The 19,007-nt window shown below is 44.3% G+C and overlaps 1 protein-coding gene across 1 annotated transcript in view; it reads right to left on the minus strand.

The window, feature by feature from the left end:
• LOC127918757 (receptor for retinol uptake stra6-like) overlaps positions 1–19,007 on the minus strand; it is a 142,214-nt gene that overhangs the window by 53,336 nt on the left and 69,871 nt on the right. Inside the window, exons 6-7 of the mRNA XM_052501943.1 lie at positions 18,013–18,138; positions 5,574–5,644 (exon numbers count right to left, since the gene is read on the minus strand). Of these exons, the coding sequence (XP_052357903.1) occupies positions 5,574–5,644; positions 18,013–18,138 (197 nt within the window). The remainder of the gene's footprint in view (positions 1–5,573; positions 5,645–18,012; positions 18,139–19,007) is intronic.

The raw sequence follows: 19,007 nt of genomic DNA on the forward strand, positions 1-19,007 counted from the left end.
TAAACAGAGAACATCCCTGGTCGTCCCTACTGCCTCTGATCTGGAGGACTCACTAAACAGAGAACATCCCTGGTCATCCCTACTGCCTCTGATCTGGAGGACTCACTAAACAGAGAACATCCCTGGTCATCTCTACTGCCTCTGATCTGAAGGACTCACGAAACAGAGAACATCCCTGGTCGTCCCTACTGCCTCTGATCTGGAGGACTCACTAAACAGAGAACATCCCTGGTCGTCCCTACTGCCTCTGATCTGGAGGACTCACTAAACAGAGAACATCCCTGGTCATCTACTGCCTCTGATCTGGAGGACTCACTAAACAGAGAACATCCCTGGTCATCTCTACTGCCTCTGATCTGGAGGACTCACTAAACAGAGAACATCCCTGGTCATCCCTACTGCCTCTGATCTGGAGGACTCACTAAACAGAGAACATCCCTGGTCATCTACTGCCTCTGATCTGGAGGACTCACTAAACAGAGAACATCCCTGGTCATCTACTGCCTCTGATCTGGAGGACTCACTAAACAGAGAACATCCCTGGTCATCCCTACTGCCTCTGATCTGGAGGACTCACTAAACAGAGAACATCCCTGGTCATCTACTGCCTCTGATCTGGAGGACTCACTAAACAGAGAACATCCCTGGTCATCTACTGCCTCTGATCTGGAGGACTCACTAAACAGAGAACATCCCTGGTCATCTACTGCCTCTGATCTGGAGGACTCACTAAACAGAGAACATCCCTGGTCATCCCTACTGCCTCTGATCTGGAGGACTCACTAAACAGAGAACATCCCTGGTCATCTACTGCCTCTGATCTGGAGGACTCACTAAACAGAGAACATCCCTGGTCATCTACTGCCTCTGATCTGGAGGACTCACTAAACAGAGAACATCCCTGGTCATCCCTACTGCCTCTGATCTGGAGGACTCACTAAACAGAGAACATCCCTGGTCATCTACTGCCTCTGATCTGGAGGACTCACTAAACAGAGAACATCCCTGGTCATCTACTGCCTCTGATCTGGAGGACTCACTAAACAGAGAACATCCCTGGTCATCTACTGCCTCTGATCTGGAGGAGTCACTAAACAGAGAACATCCCTGGTCATCCCTACTGTCTCTGATCTGGAGGACTCACTAAACAGAGAACATCCCTGGTCATCCCTACTGCCTCTGATCTGGAGGACTCACTAAACAGAGAACATCCCTGGTCATCTCTACTGTCTCTGATCTGGAGGACTCACTAAACAGAGAACATCCCTGGTCATCTACTGCCTCTGATCTGGAGGACTCACTAAACAGAGAACATCCCTGGTCATCCCTACTGCCTCTGATCTGGAGGACTCACTAAACAGAGAACATCCCTGGTCATCTACTGCCTCTGATCTGGAGGACTCACTAAACAGAGAACATCCCTGGTCATCTACTGCCTCTGATCTGGAGGACTCACTAAACAGAGAACATCCCTGGTCATCTACTGCCTCTGATCAGGAGGATTCACTAAACAGAGAACATCCCTGGTCACCTCTACTGCCTCTGATCTGGAGGACTCACTAAACAGAGAACATCCCTGGTCATCCCTATTGCCTCTGATCTGGCGGATTCACTAAACAGAGAACATCCCTGGTCATCCCTACTGCCTCTGATCTGGCGGATTCACTAAACAGAGAACATCCCTGGTCACCCCTACTGCCTCTGATCTGGAGGACTCACTAAACAGAGAACATCCCTGGTCATCCCTACTGACTCTGATCTGGAGGACTCACTAAACACAAATGTTTAGTTTGTAAATTATGTAAATTATGTCTGAGTGTTGGTGTGTGCCCCTGGCTATCCATGAATATATTTTATAAACCGTTTGCTTAAGAAATGTGAAAAGTTACTTTTGATGCTTAAGTATATTCAAAACTGAAAACTTTGTAGTATTTACCTGGTTAACTTTCATTTTTACTGTCATTTTCTATTGTATCTTTACTTTTACTCAAGTATGACAATTGAGGGCTTTTCCCACCACTGTCCCTCTCTGTATTTCAAACACAGATTCAACCACAGAGGTTTTCCAATGCCTCGTAAAAAGAATGGTAGATGGTCTATTGAAGGGTAGATGGGTAAAAAAAAAAAAAAGCTGACATTGAATATCCCTTTGAGCACGGTTAATCATTTACACTATGGATGGTGTATCAATACACCCAGTCACTACAAAGATATAGGCGTCCTTTCTAACTCAGTTGCCAGAGAGGAGGGAAACTGTTCAGGGATTTCACCATGAGGCCAATCATGACTTTAAAACAGTTACAGAGTTTAATGGCTGAGGTAGGAGAAAACTGATGGAGCAAATACATTGTAGTTACCCCACAATACTAACCCAATTGACAGACTGAAAAGAAGGAAGCCTGTACAGAATAAATAATATTGCAAAACATGCATCCTGTTTGCAACAAGGCATTAATAAAGTAATACTGCAAAAATGTGTCAAGAAATTAACTTTTTGTCCTGAATACAAAGTGTTATGTTTGGGGCAAATCCAATAAAAGACATTACCCAGTACAACTCTCCTTTTTTTCAAGCATAGTGGTGGCTGCATCATGTGGTGGGTATGATTGTAATCGTTAAGGACTGTGGAGTTTTTCAGGATAAAAAAAAGAAACAGAATTGAGCTAAGCACAGGCCAAATCCTAGATGAAAACCTGGTTCAGTCGGCTTACCAACAGACATTTGGATATGAATAAACCTTTCAGCAGGACAATACCACAATACAATAACACAAGGCCAAATTACCCATAAAGACTCACAGCTGTAATCACTGCCAAAGGTGCATCTACAAGGTTTTGACCCAGGGATGTGAATACTTATGAAAATTAGACATTTCTGTATTTAATTTCCAATTAATGTGCAAAAATCAAAATCAAAAGATGTTTCACTTTGTCATTATGGACTGTATATTGTTGAAAATAAAAGTATTAAATCCATTTTGAATTCAGGGTGTAACAAAAAAAAGAATGTAGAATAAGTCGAGGCGTGTGAATACTTTCTGAAAGCTCTGAACTGATTGTGTTTTTAAATGCTTTTTAGATCAAATACAATAATGTAACATGCTCTGTGTATGGATTAGATCATGACCCATGTCCATACAGGACACATATTGTTCCTATGTAACTGCCACATAATCTTCCTACTGTATGATCATATCTCCCTGTGTGGTCACTTCCTGGTAAAGCCCAATAGGTTTCCAGCCAGTAGGAAATACGGTATCTCCTGTGAGTCACAATGAGGCCAACAGAAAAACTATTCAACAACCTTTACACTCCTCCTTTCCCCTTTCCTTTCCTCTCCCCCTCCTGCATCTTATCCTCCTCTCCTCCTCTCCTCCTGTCCTCCTGTCCTCTTCTCCTCCTCTCCTCCTCTCCTCCTCTCCTCCTCTTCTCTTTCCCCCTCTCCTTGTATCCTCCTCTCCTCCTCTCCTCCTGTCCTCCTCTCCTCCTCTCCTCCTGTCCTCCTGTCCTCCTGTCCTCCTGTCCTCCTGTCCTCCTATCCTCCTGTCCTCCTGTCCTCTTATCCTCCTGTCCTCCTGTCCTCTTATCCTCCTGTCCTCCTGTCCTCCTGTCCTCTTATCCTCCTGTCCTCCTGTCCTCTTATCCTCCTGTCCTCCTGTCCTCTTATCCTCCTGTCCTCCTGTCCTCCTGTCCTCTTATCCTCCTGTCCTCCTGTCCTCTTATCCTCCTGTCCTCCTGTCCTCCTGTCCTCTTATCCTCCTGTCCTCCTGTCCTCCTGTCCTCTTATCCTCCTGTCCTCCTGTCCTCTTATCCTCCTGTCCTCTTATCCTCCTGTCCTCCTGTCCTCCTGTCCTCCTGTCCTCTTATCCTCCTGTCCTCCTGTCCTCTTATCCTCCTGTCCTCCTGTCCTCTTATCCTCCTGTCCTCCTGTCCTCCTGTCCTCTTATCCTCCTGTCCTCCTGTCCTCCTGTCCTCTTATCCTCCTGTCCTCCTGTCCTCCTGTCCTCTTATCCTCCTGTCCTCCTGTCCTCCTGTCCTCTTATCCTCCTGTCCTCCTGTCGTCCTGTCCTCTTATCCTCCTGTCCTGTCCTCCTGTCCTCTTATCCTCTTATCCTCCTGTCCTCCTGTCCTCTTATCCTCTTTTCCTCCTCTCCTCCTCTCCTCCTCTCCTCTTTCCCCCTCTCCTCGTATCCTCTAATCCTCCTCTCCTCCTCTTCTCCTGCCCTCTTATCCTCCTGTCCTCCTGTCCTCTTATCCTCCTGTCCTCCTGTCCTCTTTTCCTCCTCTCCTCCTCTCCTTCTCCTGTCCTCTTTTCCTCCTCTCCTCCTCTCCTTCTCCTGTCCTCTTTTCCTCCTCTCCTCTCCTTCTCCTGTCCTCTTTTCCTCCTCTCCTCCTCTCCTTCTCCTGTCCTCTTTTCCTCCTCTCCTCTCCTTCTCCTGTCCTCTTTTCCTCCTCTCCTTCTCCTGTCCTCTTTTCCTCCTCTCCTCTCCTTCTCCTGTCCTCTTTTCCTTTTCTCATTGCATGTTTTGTAATATTTTTTATTCTGTACAGGCTTCCTTCTTTTCAGTCTGTCAATTAGGTAAGTGGATCAACAACATTCAAAGTGGGACTTTTCCTTTATGTGGAGATGTTTCAGTGAGAATGTTTTGAGAATGTTCCATGTAATGACCCTGGAAAGAACACTCTATTCTAGAATGCTCCGTGGAATGACTCTGGAAAGAACTCTATATTCTAGAATGCTCCATGGAATGACTCTGGAAATAACTCTCTATTCTAGAATGCTCCATGGAATGACTCTGGAAAGAACTCTATTCTAGAATTCCCCATGGAATTGGTTTGGAAAGAACTCTCTATTCTAGAATGCTCCATGGAATGACTTATGAAAGAACTCTCTATTCTAGAATGCTCCATGGAATGGCTCTGGAAAGAACTCTCTATTCTAGAATGCTCCATGGAATGACTCTGGAAAGAACTCTATTCTAGAATTCCCCATGGAATTGGTTTGGAAATAACTCTCTATTCTAGAATGCTCCATGGAATGACTCTGGAAAGAACTCTATTCTAGAATTCTCCATGGAATGACTCTGGAAAGAACTCTCTATTCTAGAATGCTCCATGGAATGACTCTGGAAAGGACTCTCTATTCTAGAATGTTCCATGGAATGACTCTGGAAAGAACTCTCTATTCTAGAACATGCATGTGCATGGTGTCTGGCCAAGATGGGTTACTATAATGGATATTCATGTTATGTTGCATTGTGTCTGGCTATTCTGAGCTCCATTGGAAAAATGACTATCTGATATTAAAAGCAAATCAGCTCGAATAATGTTCCTCTTTCTAAACTGGGTTGGAGGGTGAAACCCCTGCTTGTTCCAACAAGTAATTTGCATGCTATTTATGAAGGTGATTTTCCTGCCAGTTACTGAAGGCATTCATAATCCTAACCCTGTCTGTTGGCAGCAGTGGCTAGCTTCCTGGCCAGGAACACTCTGCTTGAAGAGATGTCATAGCTCATTGCATATCAGGAGGATGTTTGAGACAGGGGAGGATGGGAACAAAGCAATGATTCTGACCTGGTTTTGGAAGGCTTCTTCTTCTTTAGTATATTCTTGACGTAGTCATTGTAGTAGCTGCTGCTCAGGTCCTGTAGTAATAAAACACAGGATGTGAGGAAAATGTGACAGTTTGAAACATGTCTGTATTCATTTAGCTACTGTAAATCTTATCAGGGTTGGGGTCAATTCTACGACCGCAAGGCCAGTCTGAATCTGTTCGGCCAATCAGCTGTCACGACTTCAAGGCCAGTCTGAATCTGTTCGACCTATCAGCTGTCACGACCTCAAGGCCAGTCTGAATCTGTTTGGCCAATCAGCTGTCACGACTTCAAGGCCAGTCTGAATCTGTTCGGCCTATCAGCTGTCACGACTTCAAGGCCAGTCTGAATCTGTTCGGCCTATCAGCTATCACGACTTCAAGGCCAGTCTGAATCTGTTCGGCCAATCAGCTGTCACGACTTCAAGGCCAGTCTGAATCTGTTCGACCTATCAGCTGTCACGACCTCAAGGCCAGTCTGAATCTGTTTGGCCAATCAGCTGTCACGACTTCAAGGCCAGTCTGAATCTGTTCGGCCTATCAGCTATCACGACTTCAAGGCCAGTCTGAATCTGTTCGGCCTATCAGCTGTCACGACTTCAAGGCCAGTCTGAATCTGTTCGGCCTATCAGCTATCACGACTTCAAGGCCAGTCTGAATCTGTTCGGCCTATCAGCTGTCACGACTTCAAGGCCAGTCTGAATCTGTTCGGCCTATCAGCTATCACGACTTCAAGGCCAGTCTGAATCTGTTCGACCTATCAGCTGTCACGACTTCAAGGCCAGTCTGAATCTGTTCGGCCTATCAGCTGTCACGACCTCAAGGCCAGTCTGAATCTGTTCGGCCTATCAGCTATCACGACTTCAAGGCCAGTCTGAATCTGTTTGGCCTATCAGCTGTCACGACCGCAAGGCCAGTCTGAGATGATCACCATAATGAACAGCAGCATTGTTGCTACCTCTGTGGGAACTACAGCTACATAACACAATAACCTGTCATTCATAACCTGATCAGTGGCACCTAAACCTAAACCAATTACCTCAGAGCAGATTACTACAATCAGGACTGTGTTCCAGAGGGCACCCTGTTCTCCACATGGGGGAATCTACAGATTACTACAATCAGGACTGTGTTCCAGAGGGCACCCTGTTCTCCATATGGGGGAATCTACAGATTACTACGATCAGGACTGTGTTCCAGAGGGCACCCTGTTCTGCATATGGGGGAATCTACAGATTACTACAATCAGGACTGTGTTCCAGAGGGCACCCTGTTCTCCACATGGGGGAATCTACAGATTACTACAATCAGGACTGTGTTCCAGAGGGCACCCTGTTCTCCACATGGGGAATCTACAGATTACTACGATCAGGACTGTGTTCCAGAGGGGACCCTGTTCTCCATATGGGGGAATCTACAGATTACTACGATCAGGACTGTGTTCCAGAGGGCACCCTGTTCTCCATTTGGGGAATCTACAGATTACTACGATCAGGACTGTGTTCCAGAGGGCACCCTGTTCTCCATATGGGGAATCTACAGATTACTACGATCAGGACTGTGTTCCAGAGGGCACCCTGTTCTCCATTTGGGGGAATCTACAGATTACTACGATCAGGACTGTGTTCCAGAGGGCACCCTGTTCTGCATATGGGGGAATCTACAGATTACTACAATCAGGACTGTGTTCCAGAGGGCACCCTGTTCTCCATATGGGGGAATCTACAGATTACTACAATCAGGACTGTGTTCCAGAGGGCACCCTGTTCTCCATATGGGGGAATCTACAGATTACTACGATCAGGACTGTGTTCCAGAGGGGACCCTGTTCTCCATATGGGGGAATCTACAGATTACTACAATCAGGACTGTGTTCCAGAGGGCACCCTGTTCTCCATATGGGGGAATCTACAGATTACTACGATCAGGACTGTGTTCCAGAGGGGACCCTGTTCTCCATATGGGGGAATCTACAGATTACTACGATCAGGACTGTGTTCCAGAGGGCACCCTGTTCTCCATATGGGGGAATCTACAGATTACTACGATCAGGACTGTGTTCCAGAGGGGACCCTGTTCTCCATATGGGGGAATCTACAGATTACTACAATCAGGACTGTGTTCCAGAGGGCACCCTGTTCTCCATATGGGGGAATCTACAGATTACTACAATCAGGACTGTGTTCCAGAGGGCACCCTGTTCTCCATATGGGGGAATCTACAGATTACTACGATCAGGACTGTGTTCCAGAGGGCACCCTGTTCTGCATATGGGGGAATCTACAGAAGAGGTGCCCCCCCCCCCCCTAAAACAAACAGTTATGCTCCAAATGTGGTATATTCTTTTTTTACATCATGTGTATATTTATATAATAGAAAGTCATTGTTTCAAGACATTTTTCAATTGAGAGATGACCGTCCAAAACCCTGACTCCTAAATTCATAATTTCTCGAATTTTTTAACATTGTTTATTTATTTATCCTTTATTTAACTCGGCAAGTCTGTTAAGAGCAAATTCTTATTTACAATGACGGCCAACCGGGTCACACACCTGCCTTGTTCAGGGGCAGAACAACAGATTTGTACCACTCGGCTACCTGCCGGTCCCAAATGTATATCAGAAGAACATTGTCAGTTGTTTTATTATTACATAGACAGATACTGATCTAATTTGTAGTTTATTTTCAATAATCTTTAAAAAACAAAAATGTTGTCCACATTTTGACGTCACAACCTCAAACATTTAGGAGAAAATGAGTGAGCAAGTTGATAAATCTTCATGTATTTTTAAGAAGTGTCACTACTGAACATCTAATATATAAATATAAAAATGTAAAGTAACGTTTTGGGACTAAAATATATTTTTGCTGGGATATACATCTGTCTAGATGAAAGCTAGCCAGCCTGATGTTATCTATGGGGATTTATTAAAGTCCAAAATAATTCAACATTCTCAACTGAAATAATTGACACCGTAGTGATAATAAAAGAGCTTTGATGTGGTCATTGTGTGCTATGATGATGGGACACTAAACCTCTGACTACTTTAATATACTTATCAGTGAATCATTCCTCATTGTTTATTCCGAAGTTCCCAGACAACATACCTACAGAAACCGGACAAAGGCATTAGGCTGAGGGAACAAAAGCTAATCCTCTGGTCTACCTGTGTATATACCTAATCCTCTGGTCTACCTGTGTTGATACCTAATCCTCTGGTCTACCTGTGTGGATACCTAATCCTCTGGTCTACGTGTGTTGATACCTAACCCTCTGGTCTACCTGTGTTGATACCTAATCCTCTGGTCTACCTGTGTGGATACCTAATCCTCTGGTCTACCTGTGTATATACCTAATCCTCTGGTCTACCTGTGTTGATACCTAATCCTCTGGTCTACCTGTGTGGATACCTAATCCTCTGGTCTACCTGTGTGGATACCTAATCCTCTGGTCTACCTGTGTATATACCTAATCCTCTGGTCTACCTGTGTTGATACCTAATCCTCTGGTCTACCTGTGTGGATACCTAATCCTCTGGTCTACCTGTGTATATACCTAATCCTCTGGTCTACCTGTGTTGATACCTAATCCTCTGGTCTACCTGTGTATATACCTAATCCTCTGGTCTCCCTGTGTTGATACCTAACCCTCTGGTCTACCTGTGTATATACCTAATCCTCTGGTCTACCTGTGTATATACCTAATCCTCTGGTCTACCTGTGTATATACCTAATCCTCTGGTCTACCTGTGTGGATACCTAATCCTCTGGTCTACCTGTGTGGATACCTAACCCTCTGGTCTACCTGTGTATATACCTAATCCTCTGGTCTACCTGTGTGGATACCTAATCCTCTGGTCTACCTGTGTATATACCTAATCCTCTGGTCTACCTGTGTTGATACCTAACCCTCTGGTCTACCTGTGTTGATACCTAATCCTCTGGTCTACCTGTGTATATACCTAATCCTCTGGTCTACCTGTGTATATACCTAATCCTCTGGTCTACCTGTGTATATACCTAATCCTCTGGTCTACCTGTGTATATACCTAATCCTCTGGTCTACCTGTGTGGATACCTAATCCTCTGGTCTACCTGTGTGGATACCTAATCCTCTGGTCTACCTGTGTATATATCTAATCCTCTGGTCTACCTGTGTATATACCTAATCCTCTGGTCTACCTGGGTGGATATCTAATCCTCTGGTCTACCTGTGTATATACCTAATCCTCTGGTCTACCTGTGTATATACCTAATCCTCTGGTCTACCTGTGTGGATACCTAATCCTCTGGTCTACCTGTGTATATATCTAATCCTCTGGTCTACCTGGGTGGATATCTAATCCTCTGGTCTACCTGTGTATATACCTAATCCTCTGGTCTACCTGTGTATATACCTAATCCTCTGGTCTACCTGTGTATATACCTAATCCTCTGGTCTACCTGTGTATATACCTAACCCTCTGGTCTACCTGTGTTGATACCTAATCCTCTGGTCTACCTGTGTGGATACCTAATCCTCTGGTCTACCTGTGTATATACCTAATCCTCTGGTCTACCTGTGTATATACCTAATCCTCTGGTCTACCTGTGTATATACCTAATCCTCTGGTCTACCTGTGTATATACCTAATCCTCTGGTCTACCTGTGTGGATACCTAATCCTCTGGTCTACCTGTATATATACCTAATCCTCCGGTCTACCTGTGTTGATACCTAATCCTCTGGTCTACCTGTGTTGATACCTAACCCTCTGGTCTACCTGTGTTGATACCTATTCCTCTGGTCTACCTGTGTATATACCTAATCCTCTGGTCTACCTGTGTTGATACCTAACCCTCTGGTCTACCTGTGTATATACCTAATCCTCTGGTCTACCTGTGTATATACTTAATCCTCTGGTCTACCTGTGTGGATACCTAACCCTCTGGTCTACCTGTGTATATACCCAATCCTCTGGTCTACCTGTGTTGATACCTAATCCTCTGGTCTACCTGTGTTGATACCTAATCCTCTGGTCTACCTGTGTTGATACCTAACCCTCTGGTCTACCTGTGTATATACCTAATCCTCTGGTCTACCTGTGTATATACTTAATCCTCTGGTCTACCTGTGTGGATACCTAACCCTCTGGTCTACCTGTGTATATACCTAATCCTCTGGTCTACCTGTGTATATACTTAATCCTCTGGTCTACCTGTGTTGATACCTAATCCTCTGGTCTACCTGTGTATATACCTAATCCTCTGGTCTACCTGGGTGGATACCTAATCCTCTGGTCTACCTGTGTGGATACCTAATCCTCTGGTCTACCTGTGTGGATATCTAATCCTCTGGTCTACCTGTGTATATACCTAATCCTCTGGTCTACCTGTGTGGATATCTAATCCTCTGGTCTACCTGTGTATATACCTAATCCTCTGGTCTACCTGTGTATATACCTAATCCTCTGGTCTACCTGTGTATATACCCAATCCTCTGGTCTACCTGTGTTGATACCTAACCCTCTGGTCTACCTGTGTATATACCTAATCCTCTGGTCTACCTGTGTATATACTTAATCCTATGGTCTACCTGTGTTGATACCTAATCCTCTGGTCTACCTGTGTGGATACCTAACTCTCTGGTCTACCTGTGTATATACCTAATCCTCTGGTCTACCTGTGTATATACCTAATCCTCTGGTCTACCTGTGTATATACCTAATCCTCTGGTCTACCTGTGTATATACTTAATCCTCTGGTCTACCTGTGTTGATACCTAACCCTCTGGTCTACCTGTGTTGATACCTAACCCTCTGGTCTACCTATGTTGATACCTATAACCCTCTGGTCTACCTGTGTTGATACCTAATCCTCTGGTCTACCTGTGTGGATACCTAATCCTCTGGTCTACCTGTGTGGATACCTAATCCTCTGGTCTACCTGTGTGGATACCTAATCCTCTGGTCTACCTGTGTTGATACCTAATCCTCTGGTCTACCTGTGTATATATCTAATCCTCTGGTCTACCTGTGTATATACCTAATCCTCTGGTCTACCTGTGTATATACCTAATCCTCTGGTCTACCTGTGTATATACCTAATCCTCTGGTCTACCTGTGTGGATACCTAACCCTCTGGTCTACCTGTGTATATACCTAATCCTCTGGTCTACCTGTGTATATACCTAATCCTCTGGTCTACCTGTGTATATACCTAACCCTCTGGTCTACCTGTGTATATACCTAATCCTCTGGTCTACCTGTGTATATACCTAACCCTCTGGTCTACCTGTGTATATACCTAATCCTCTGGTCTACCTGTGTATATACCTAATCCTCTGGTCTACCTGTGTGGATACCTAATCCTCTGGTCTACCTGTGTATATACCTAATCCTCTGGTCTACCTGTGTGGATACCTAATCCTCTGGTCTACCTGTGTATATACCTAATCCTCTGGTCTACCTGTGTATATACCTAATCCTCTGGTCTACCTGTGTATATACCTAATCCTCTGGTCTACCTGTGTATATACCTAATCCTCTGGTCTACCTGTGTATATACCTAATCCTCTGGTCTACCTGTGTATATACGTAATCCTCTGGTCTACCTGTGTTGATACCTAACCCTCTGGTCTACCTGTGTTGATACCTAACCCTCTGGTCTACCTGTGTTGATACCTAACCCTCTGGTCTACCTGTGTTGATACCTAATCCTCTGGTCTACCTGTGTTGATACCTAACCCTCTGGTCTACCTGTGTTGATACCTAATCCTCTGGTCTACCTGTGTATATACCTAATCCTCTGGTCTACCTGTGTGGATACCTAATCCTCTGGTCTACCTGTGTGGATACCTAATCCTCTGGTCTACCTGTGTTGATCCCTAATCCTCTAGTCTACCTGTGTATATACCTAATCCTCTGGTCTACCTGTGTATATACCTAATCCTCTGGTCTACCTGTGTATATACCTAATCCTCTGGTCTACCTGTGTTGATACCTAATCCTCTGGTCTACCTGTGTGGATACCTAACTCTCTGGTCTACATGTGTTGATACCTAACCCTCTGGTCTCCCTGTGTTGATACCTAATCCTCTGGTCTACCTGTGTTGATACCTAATCCTCTGGTCTACCTGTGTGGATACCTAACTCTCTGGTCTACATGTGTTGATACCTAACCCTCTGGTCTCCCTGTGTTGATACCTAATCCTCTGGTCTACCTGTGTGGATACCTAACTCTCTGGTCTACCTATGTTGATACCTATAACCCTCTGGTCTACCTGTGTTGATACCTAATCCTCTGGTCTACCTGTGTGGATACCTAATCCTCTGGTCTACCTGTGTGGATACCTAATCCTCTGGTCTACCTGTGTTGATACCTAATCCTCTGGTCTACCTGTGTATATACCTAATCCTCTGGTCTACCTGTGTATATACCTAATCATCTGGTCTACCTGTGTATATACCTAACCCTCTGGTCTACCTGTGTGGATACCTAACCCTCTGGTCTACCTGTGTATATACCTAATCCTCTGGTCTACCTGTGTATATACCTAATCCTCTGGTCTACCTGTGTATATAACTAATCCTCTGGTCTACCTGTGTATATACCTAATCCTCTGGTCTACCTGTGTGGATACCTAATCCTCTGGTCTACCTGTGTATATAACTAATCCTCTGGTCTACCTGTGTATATACCTAATCCTCTGGTCTACCTGTGTATATACCTAATCCTCTGGTCTACCTGTGTATATACCTAATCCTCTGGTCTACCTGTGTATATACCTAATCATCTGGTCTACCTGTGTATATACCTAATCCTCTGGTCTACCTGTGTGGATACCTAACCCTCTGGTCTACCTGTGTATATACCTAATCCTCTGGTCTACCTGTGTGGATATCTAATCCTCTGGTCTACCTGTGTGGATACCTAATCCTCTGGTCTACCTGTGTATATACCAAATCCTCTGGTCTACCTGTGTATATACCTAATCCTCTGGTCTACCTGTGTATATACCTAATCCTCTGGTCTACCTGTGTGGATACCTAATCCTCTGGTCTACCTGTGTATATACCTAATCCTCTGGTCTACCTGTGTTGATACCTAATCCTCTGGTCTACCTGTGTATATACCTAATCCTCTGGTCTACCTGTGTATATACTTAATCCTCTGGTCTACCTGTGTATATACCTAATCCTCTGGTCTACCTGTGTATATACCTAATCCTCTGGTCTACCTGTGTATATACCTAATCCTCCGGTCTACCTGTGTATATACCTAATCCTCTGGTCTACCTGTGTATATACCTAATCCTCCGGTCTACCTGTGTTGATACCTAATCCTCTGGTCTACCTGTGTATATACCTAATCCTCTGGTCTCCCTGTGTTGATACCTAACCCTCTGGTCTACCTGTGTTGATACCTATTCCTCTGGTCTACCTGTGTATATACCTAATCCTCTGGTCTACCTTTGTTGATACCTATTCCTCTGGTCTACCTGTGTATATACCTAATCCTCTGGTCTACCTGTGTATATACCTAATCCTCTGGTCTACCTGTGTTGATACCTAATCCTCTGGTCTACCTGTGTTGATACCTAACCCTCTGGTCTACCTGTGTTGATACCTATAACCCTCTGGTCTACCTGTGTTGATACCTAATCCTCTGGTCTACGTGTGTTGATACCTAACCCTCTGGTCTACCTGTGTTGATACCTAATCCTCTGGTCTACCTGTGTATATACCTAATCCTCTGGTCTACCTGTGTGGATACCTAATCCTCTGGTCTACCTGTGTGGATACCTAATCCTCTGGTCTACCTGTGTTGATACCTAATCCTCTGGTCTACCTGTGTATATATCTAATCCTCTGGTCTACCTGTGTATATACCTAATCCTCTGGTCTACCTGTGTATATACCTAATCCTCTGGTCTACCTGTGTATATACCTAATCCTCTGGTCTACCTGTGTATATACCTAATCCTTTGGTCTACCTGTGTGGATACCTAACCCTCTGGTCTACCTGTGTATATACCTAATCCTCTGGTCTACCTGTGTATATACCTAATCCTCTGGTCTACCTGTGTATATACCTAATCCTCTGGTCTACCTGTGTATATACCTAATCCTCTGGTCTACCTGTGTATATACCTAATCCTCTGGTCTACCTGTGTGGATACCTAATCCTCTGGTCTACCTGTGTTGATACCTAATCCTCTGGTCTACCTGTGTATATACCTAATCCTCTGGTCTACCTGTGTATATACCTAATCCTCTGGTCTACCTGTGTTGATACCTAATCCTCTGGTCTACCTGTGTTGATACCGAATCCTCTGGTCTACCTGTGTTGATACCTAATCCTCTGGTCTACCTGTGTATATACCTAATCCTCTGGTCTACCTGTGTATATACCTAACCCTCTGGTCTACCTGTGTTGATACCTAACCCTCTGGTCTACCTGTGTTGATACCTATAACCCTCTGGTCTACCTGTGTTGATACCTAACCCTCTGGTCTACCTGTGTTGATACCTATAACCCTCTGGTCTACCTGTGTTGATACCTAATCCTCTGGTCTACCTGTGTTGATACCTAAACCCTCTGGTCTACCTGTGTGGATACCTAATCCTCTGGTCTACCTGTGTATATACCTAATCCTCTGGTCTACCTTTGTTGATACCTATTCCTCTGGTCTACCTGTGTATATACCTAATCCTCTGGTCTACCTGTGTATATACCTAATCCTCTGGTCTACCTGTGTTGATACCTAATCCTCTGGTCTACCTGTGTTGATACCTAACCCTCTGGTCTACCTGTGTTGATACCTATAACCCTCTGGTCTACCTGTGTTGATACCTAATCCTCTGGTCTACGTGTGTTGATACCTAACCCTCTGGTATACCTGTGTTGATACCTAATCCTCTGGTCTACCTGTGTATATACCTAATCCTCTGGTCTACCTGTGTGGATACATAATCCTCTGGTCTACCTGTGTGGATACCTAATCCTCTGGTCTACCTGTGTTGATACCTAATCCTCTGGTCTACCTGTGTATATATCTAATCCTCTGGTCTACCTGTGTATATACCTAATCCTCTGGTCTACCTGTGTATATACCTAATCCTCTGGTCTACCTGTGTATATACCTAATCCTCTGGTCTACCTGTGTATATACCTAATCTTTTGGTCTACCTGTGTGGATACCTAACCCTCTGGTCTACCTGTGTATATACCTAATCCTCTGGTCTACCTGTGTATATACCTAATCCTCTGGTCTACCTGTGTATATACCTAATCCTCTGGTCTACCTGTGTATATACCTAATCCTCTGGTCTACCTGTGTATATACCTAATCCTCTGGTCTACCTGTGTGGATACCTAATCCTCTGGTCTACCTGTGTTGATACCTAATCCTCTCGTCTACCTGTGTATATACCTAATCCTATGGTCTACCTGTGTATATACCTAATCCTCTGGTCTACCTGTGTATATACCTAATCCTCTGGTCTACCTGTGTTGATACCTAATCCTCTGGTCTACCTGTGTTGATACCGAATCCTCTGGTCTACCTGTGTTGATACCTAATCCTCTGGTCTACCTGTGTATATACCTAATCCTCTGGTCTACCTGTGTATATACCTAACCCTCTGGTCTACCTGTGTTGATACCTAACCCTCTGGTCTACCTGTGTTGATACCTATAACCCTCTGGTCTACCTGTGTTGATACCTAACCCTCTGGTCTACCTGTGTTGATACCTATAACCCTCTGGTCTACCTGTGTTGATACCTAATCCTCTGGTCTACCTGTGTTGATACCTAAACCCTCTGGTCTACCTGTGTGGATACCTAATCCTCTGGTCTACCTGTGTATATACCTAATCCTCTGGTCTACCTGTGTATATACTTAATCCTCTGGTCTACCTGTGTTGATACCTAACCCTCTGGTCTACCTGTGTTGATACCTAACCCTCTGGTCTACCTGTGTATATACCTAATCCTCTGGTCTACCTGTGTATATACCTAATCCTCTGGTCTACCTGTGTTGATACCTAATCCTCTGGTCTACCTGTGTATATACCTAATCCTCTGGTCTACCTGTGTTGATACCTAACCCTCTGGTCTACCTGTGTTGATACCTAATCCTCTGATCTACCTGTGTATATACCTAATCCTCTGGTCTACCTGTGTGGATACCTAATCCTCTGGTCTACCTGTGTGGATACCTAATCCTCTGGTCTACCTGTGTTGATACCGAATCCTCTGGTCTACCTGTGTATATACCTAATCCTCTGGTCTACCTGTGTGGATACCTAACCCTCTGGTCTACCTGTGTGGATACCTAATCCTCTGGTCTACCTGTGTGGATATCTAATCCTCTGGTCTACCTGTGTATATACCTAATCCTCTGGTCTACCTGTGTTGATACCGAATCCTCTGGTCTACCTGTGTTGATACCTAATCCTCTGGTCTACCTGTGTTGATACCTAATCCTCTGGTCTACCTGTGTATATACCTAATCCTCTGGTCTACTTGTGTATATACCTAACCCTCTGGCCTACCTGTGTGGATACCTAATCCTCTGGTCTACCTGTGTGGATACCTAATCCTCTGGTCTACCTGTGTGGATACCTAATCCTCTGGTCTACCTGTGTATATACCTAATCCTCTGGTCTACCTGTGTTGATACCTAATCCTCTGGTCTACCTGTGTTGATACCTAATCCTCTGGTCTACCTGTGTATATACCTAATCCTCTGGTCTACCTGTGTATATACCTAACCCTCTGGTCTACCTGTGTATATACCTATAATCCTCTGGTCTACCTGTGTTGATACCTAATCCTCTGGTCTACCTAATCCTCCCCTCTCTGCCTGATTGTAATAACACAGTATGCTGCTTGATTCAGTAGCAACCTGCCCTGCTCATGCTGCTTTCTGTTTTCCACAGCGGTCCCCCCTCGTGCCGGAGAAACGTGCTGCTAACTAAGCAGAGTTTCTCCTCCTCAAGAGGTTTTAATATCACTAATGCCTATGATGAAGGGAAGGTGGTACGGAGGAATCAGACCATATAGGCAACATGTTGAGTGAACAGGGCAGAATCACAGTAACTACTCACATTGATGAACACCCCCCACACACACACACACACACACACACACACCACACACACACACACCCACACACACACACACACACACACACACACACACACACACACACACACACACACACACACACACACACACACACACACACACACACACACACACACACACACACACACACACACACACACACACACACACACACACACACAGACACACACACACACACACACACACACACACACACACACACACACACACACACACACACACAGACACACACACACAGACACACACACACACACACACACACACACACGCTGTTCTCAGCACACTCACCTCGCCAGCAGTAGTTTTCTCTGTCCCCTTCAGGCCCTTGAACAGCAGCAGAGGATACTGGAAACTGAGGAAGGCCAGGCAACAGACCTGGGGCAGACTGGCCAACAGGGAGTAGTACTTATAGATCTGTAACACAGACAGAAATATGACTTATAGATCTGTAACAGAGACAGAAATATGACTTATAGATCTGTAACACAGACAGAAATATGACTTATAGATCTGTAACAGAGACAGAAATATGACTTATAGATCTGTAACACAGACAGAAATATGACTTATAGATCTGTAACACAGACAGAAATATGACTTATAGATCTGTAACACAGACAGAAATATGACTTATAGATCTGTAACACAGACAGAAATATGACTTATAGATCTGTAACAGAGACAGAAATATGACATATAGATCTGTAACACAGACAGAAATATGACTTATAGATCTGCAATACAGACAGAAATATGACTTATAGATCTGTAACACAGACAGAAATATGACTTATAGATCTGTAACACAGACAGAAATATGACTTATAGATCTGTAACACAGACAGAAATATGACTTATAGATCTGTAACACAGACAGAAATATGACTTATAGATCTGTAACACAGACAGAAATATGACTTATAGATCTGTAACACAGACAGAAATATGACTTATAGATCTGTAACACAGACAGAAATATGACTTATAGATCTGTAACACAGACAGAAATATGACTTATAGATCTGTAACACAGACAGAAATATGACTTATAGATCTGTAACACAGACAGAAATATGACTTATAGATCTGTAACAGAGACAGAAATATGACTTATAGATCTGTAATACAGACAGAAATATGACTTGATGATAGTAATCAAACCTTTCAAGAGACACTTTCAAGAGAACTGTAAAAGAAGAATGCCTAAAGGAGATAGAAATATGACTTATAGATGTGCAAGGAAAACAGATCTTAACCTTCTGTCCCCTGGTATTTCCTATTTA

The sequence above is a fragment of the Oncorhynchus keta genome, unplaced genomic scaffold (genome assembly GCF_023373465.1).
Source record: "Oncorhynchus keta strain PuntledgeMale-10-30-2019 unplaced genomic scaffold, Oket_V2 Un_contig_14805_pilon_pilon, whole genome shotgun sequence".
Classification (NCBI taxonomy): Eukaryota; Metazoa; Chordata; class Actinopteri; order Salmoniformes; family Salmonidae; genus Oncorhynchus; species Oncorhynchus keta.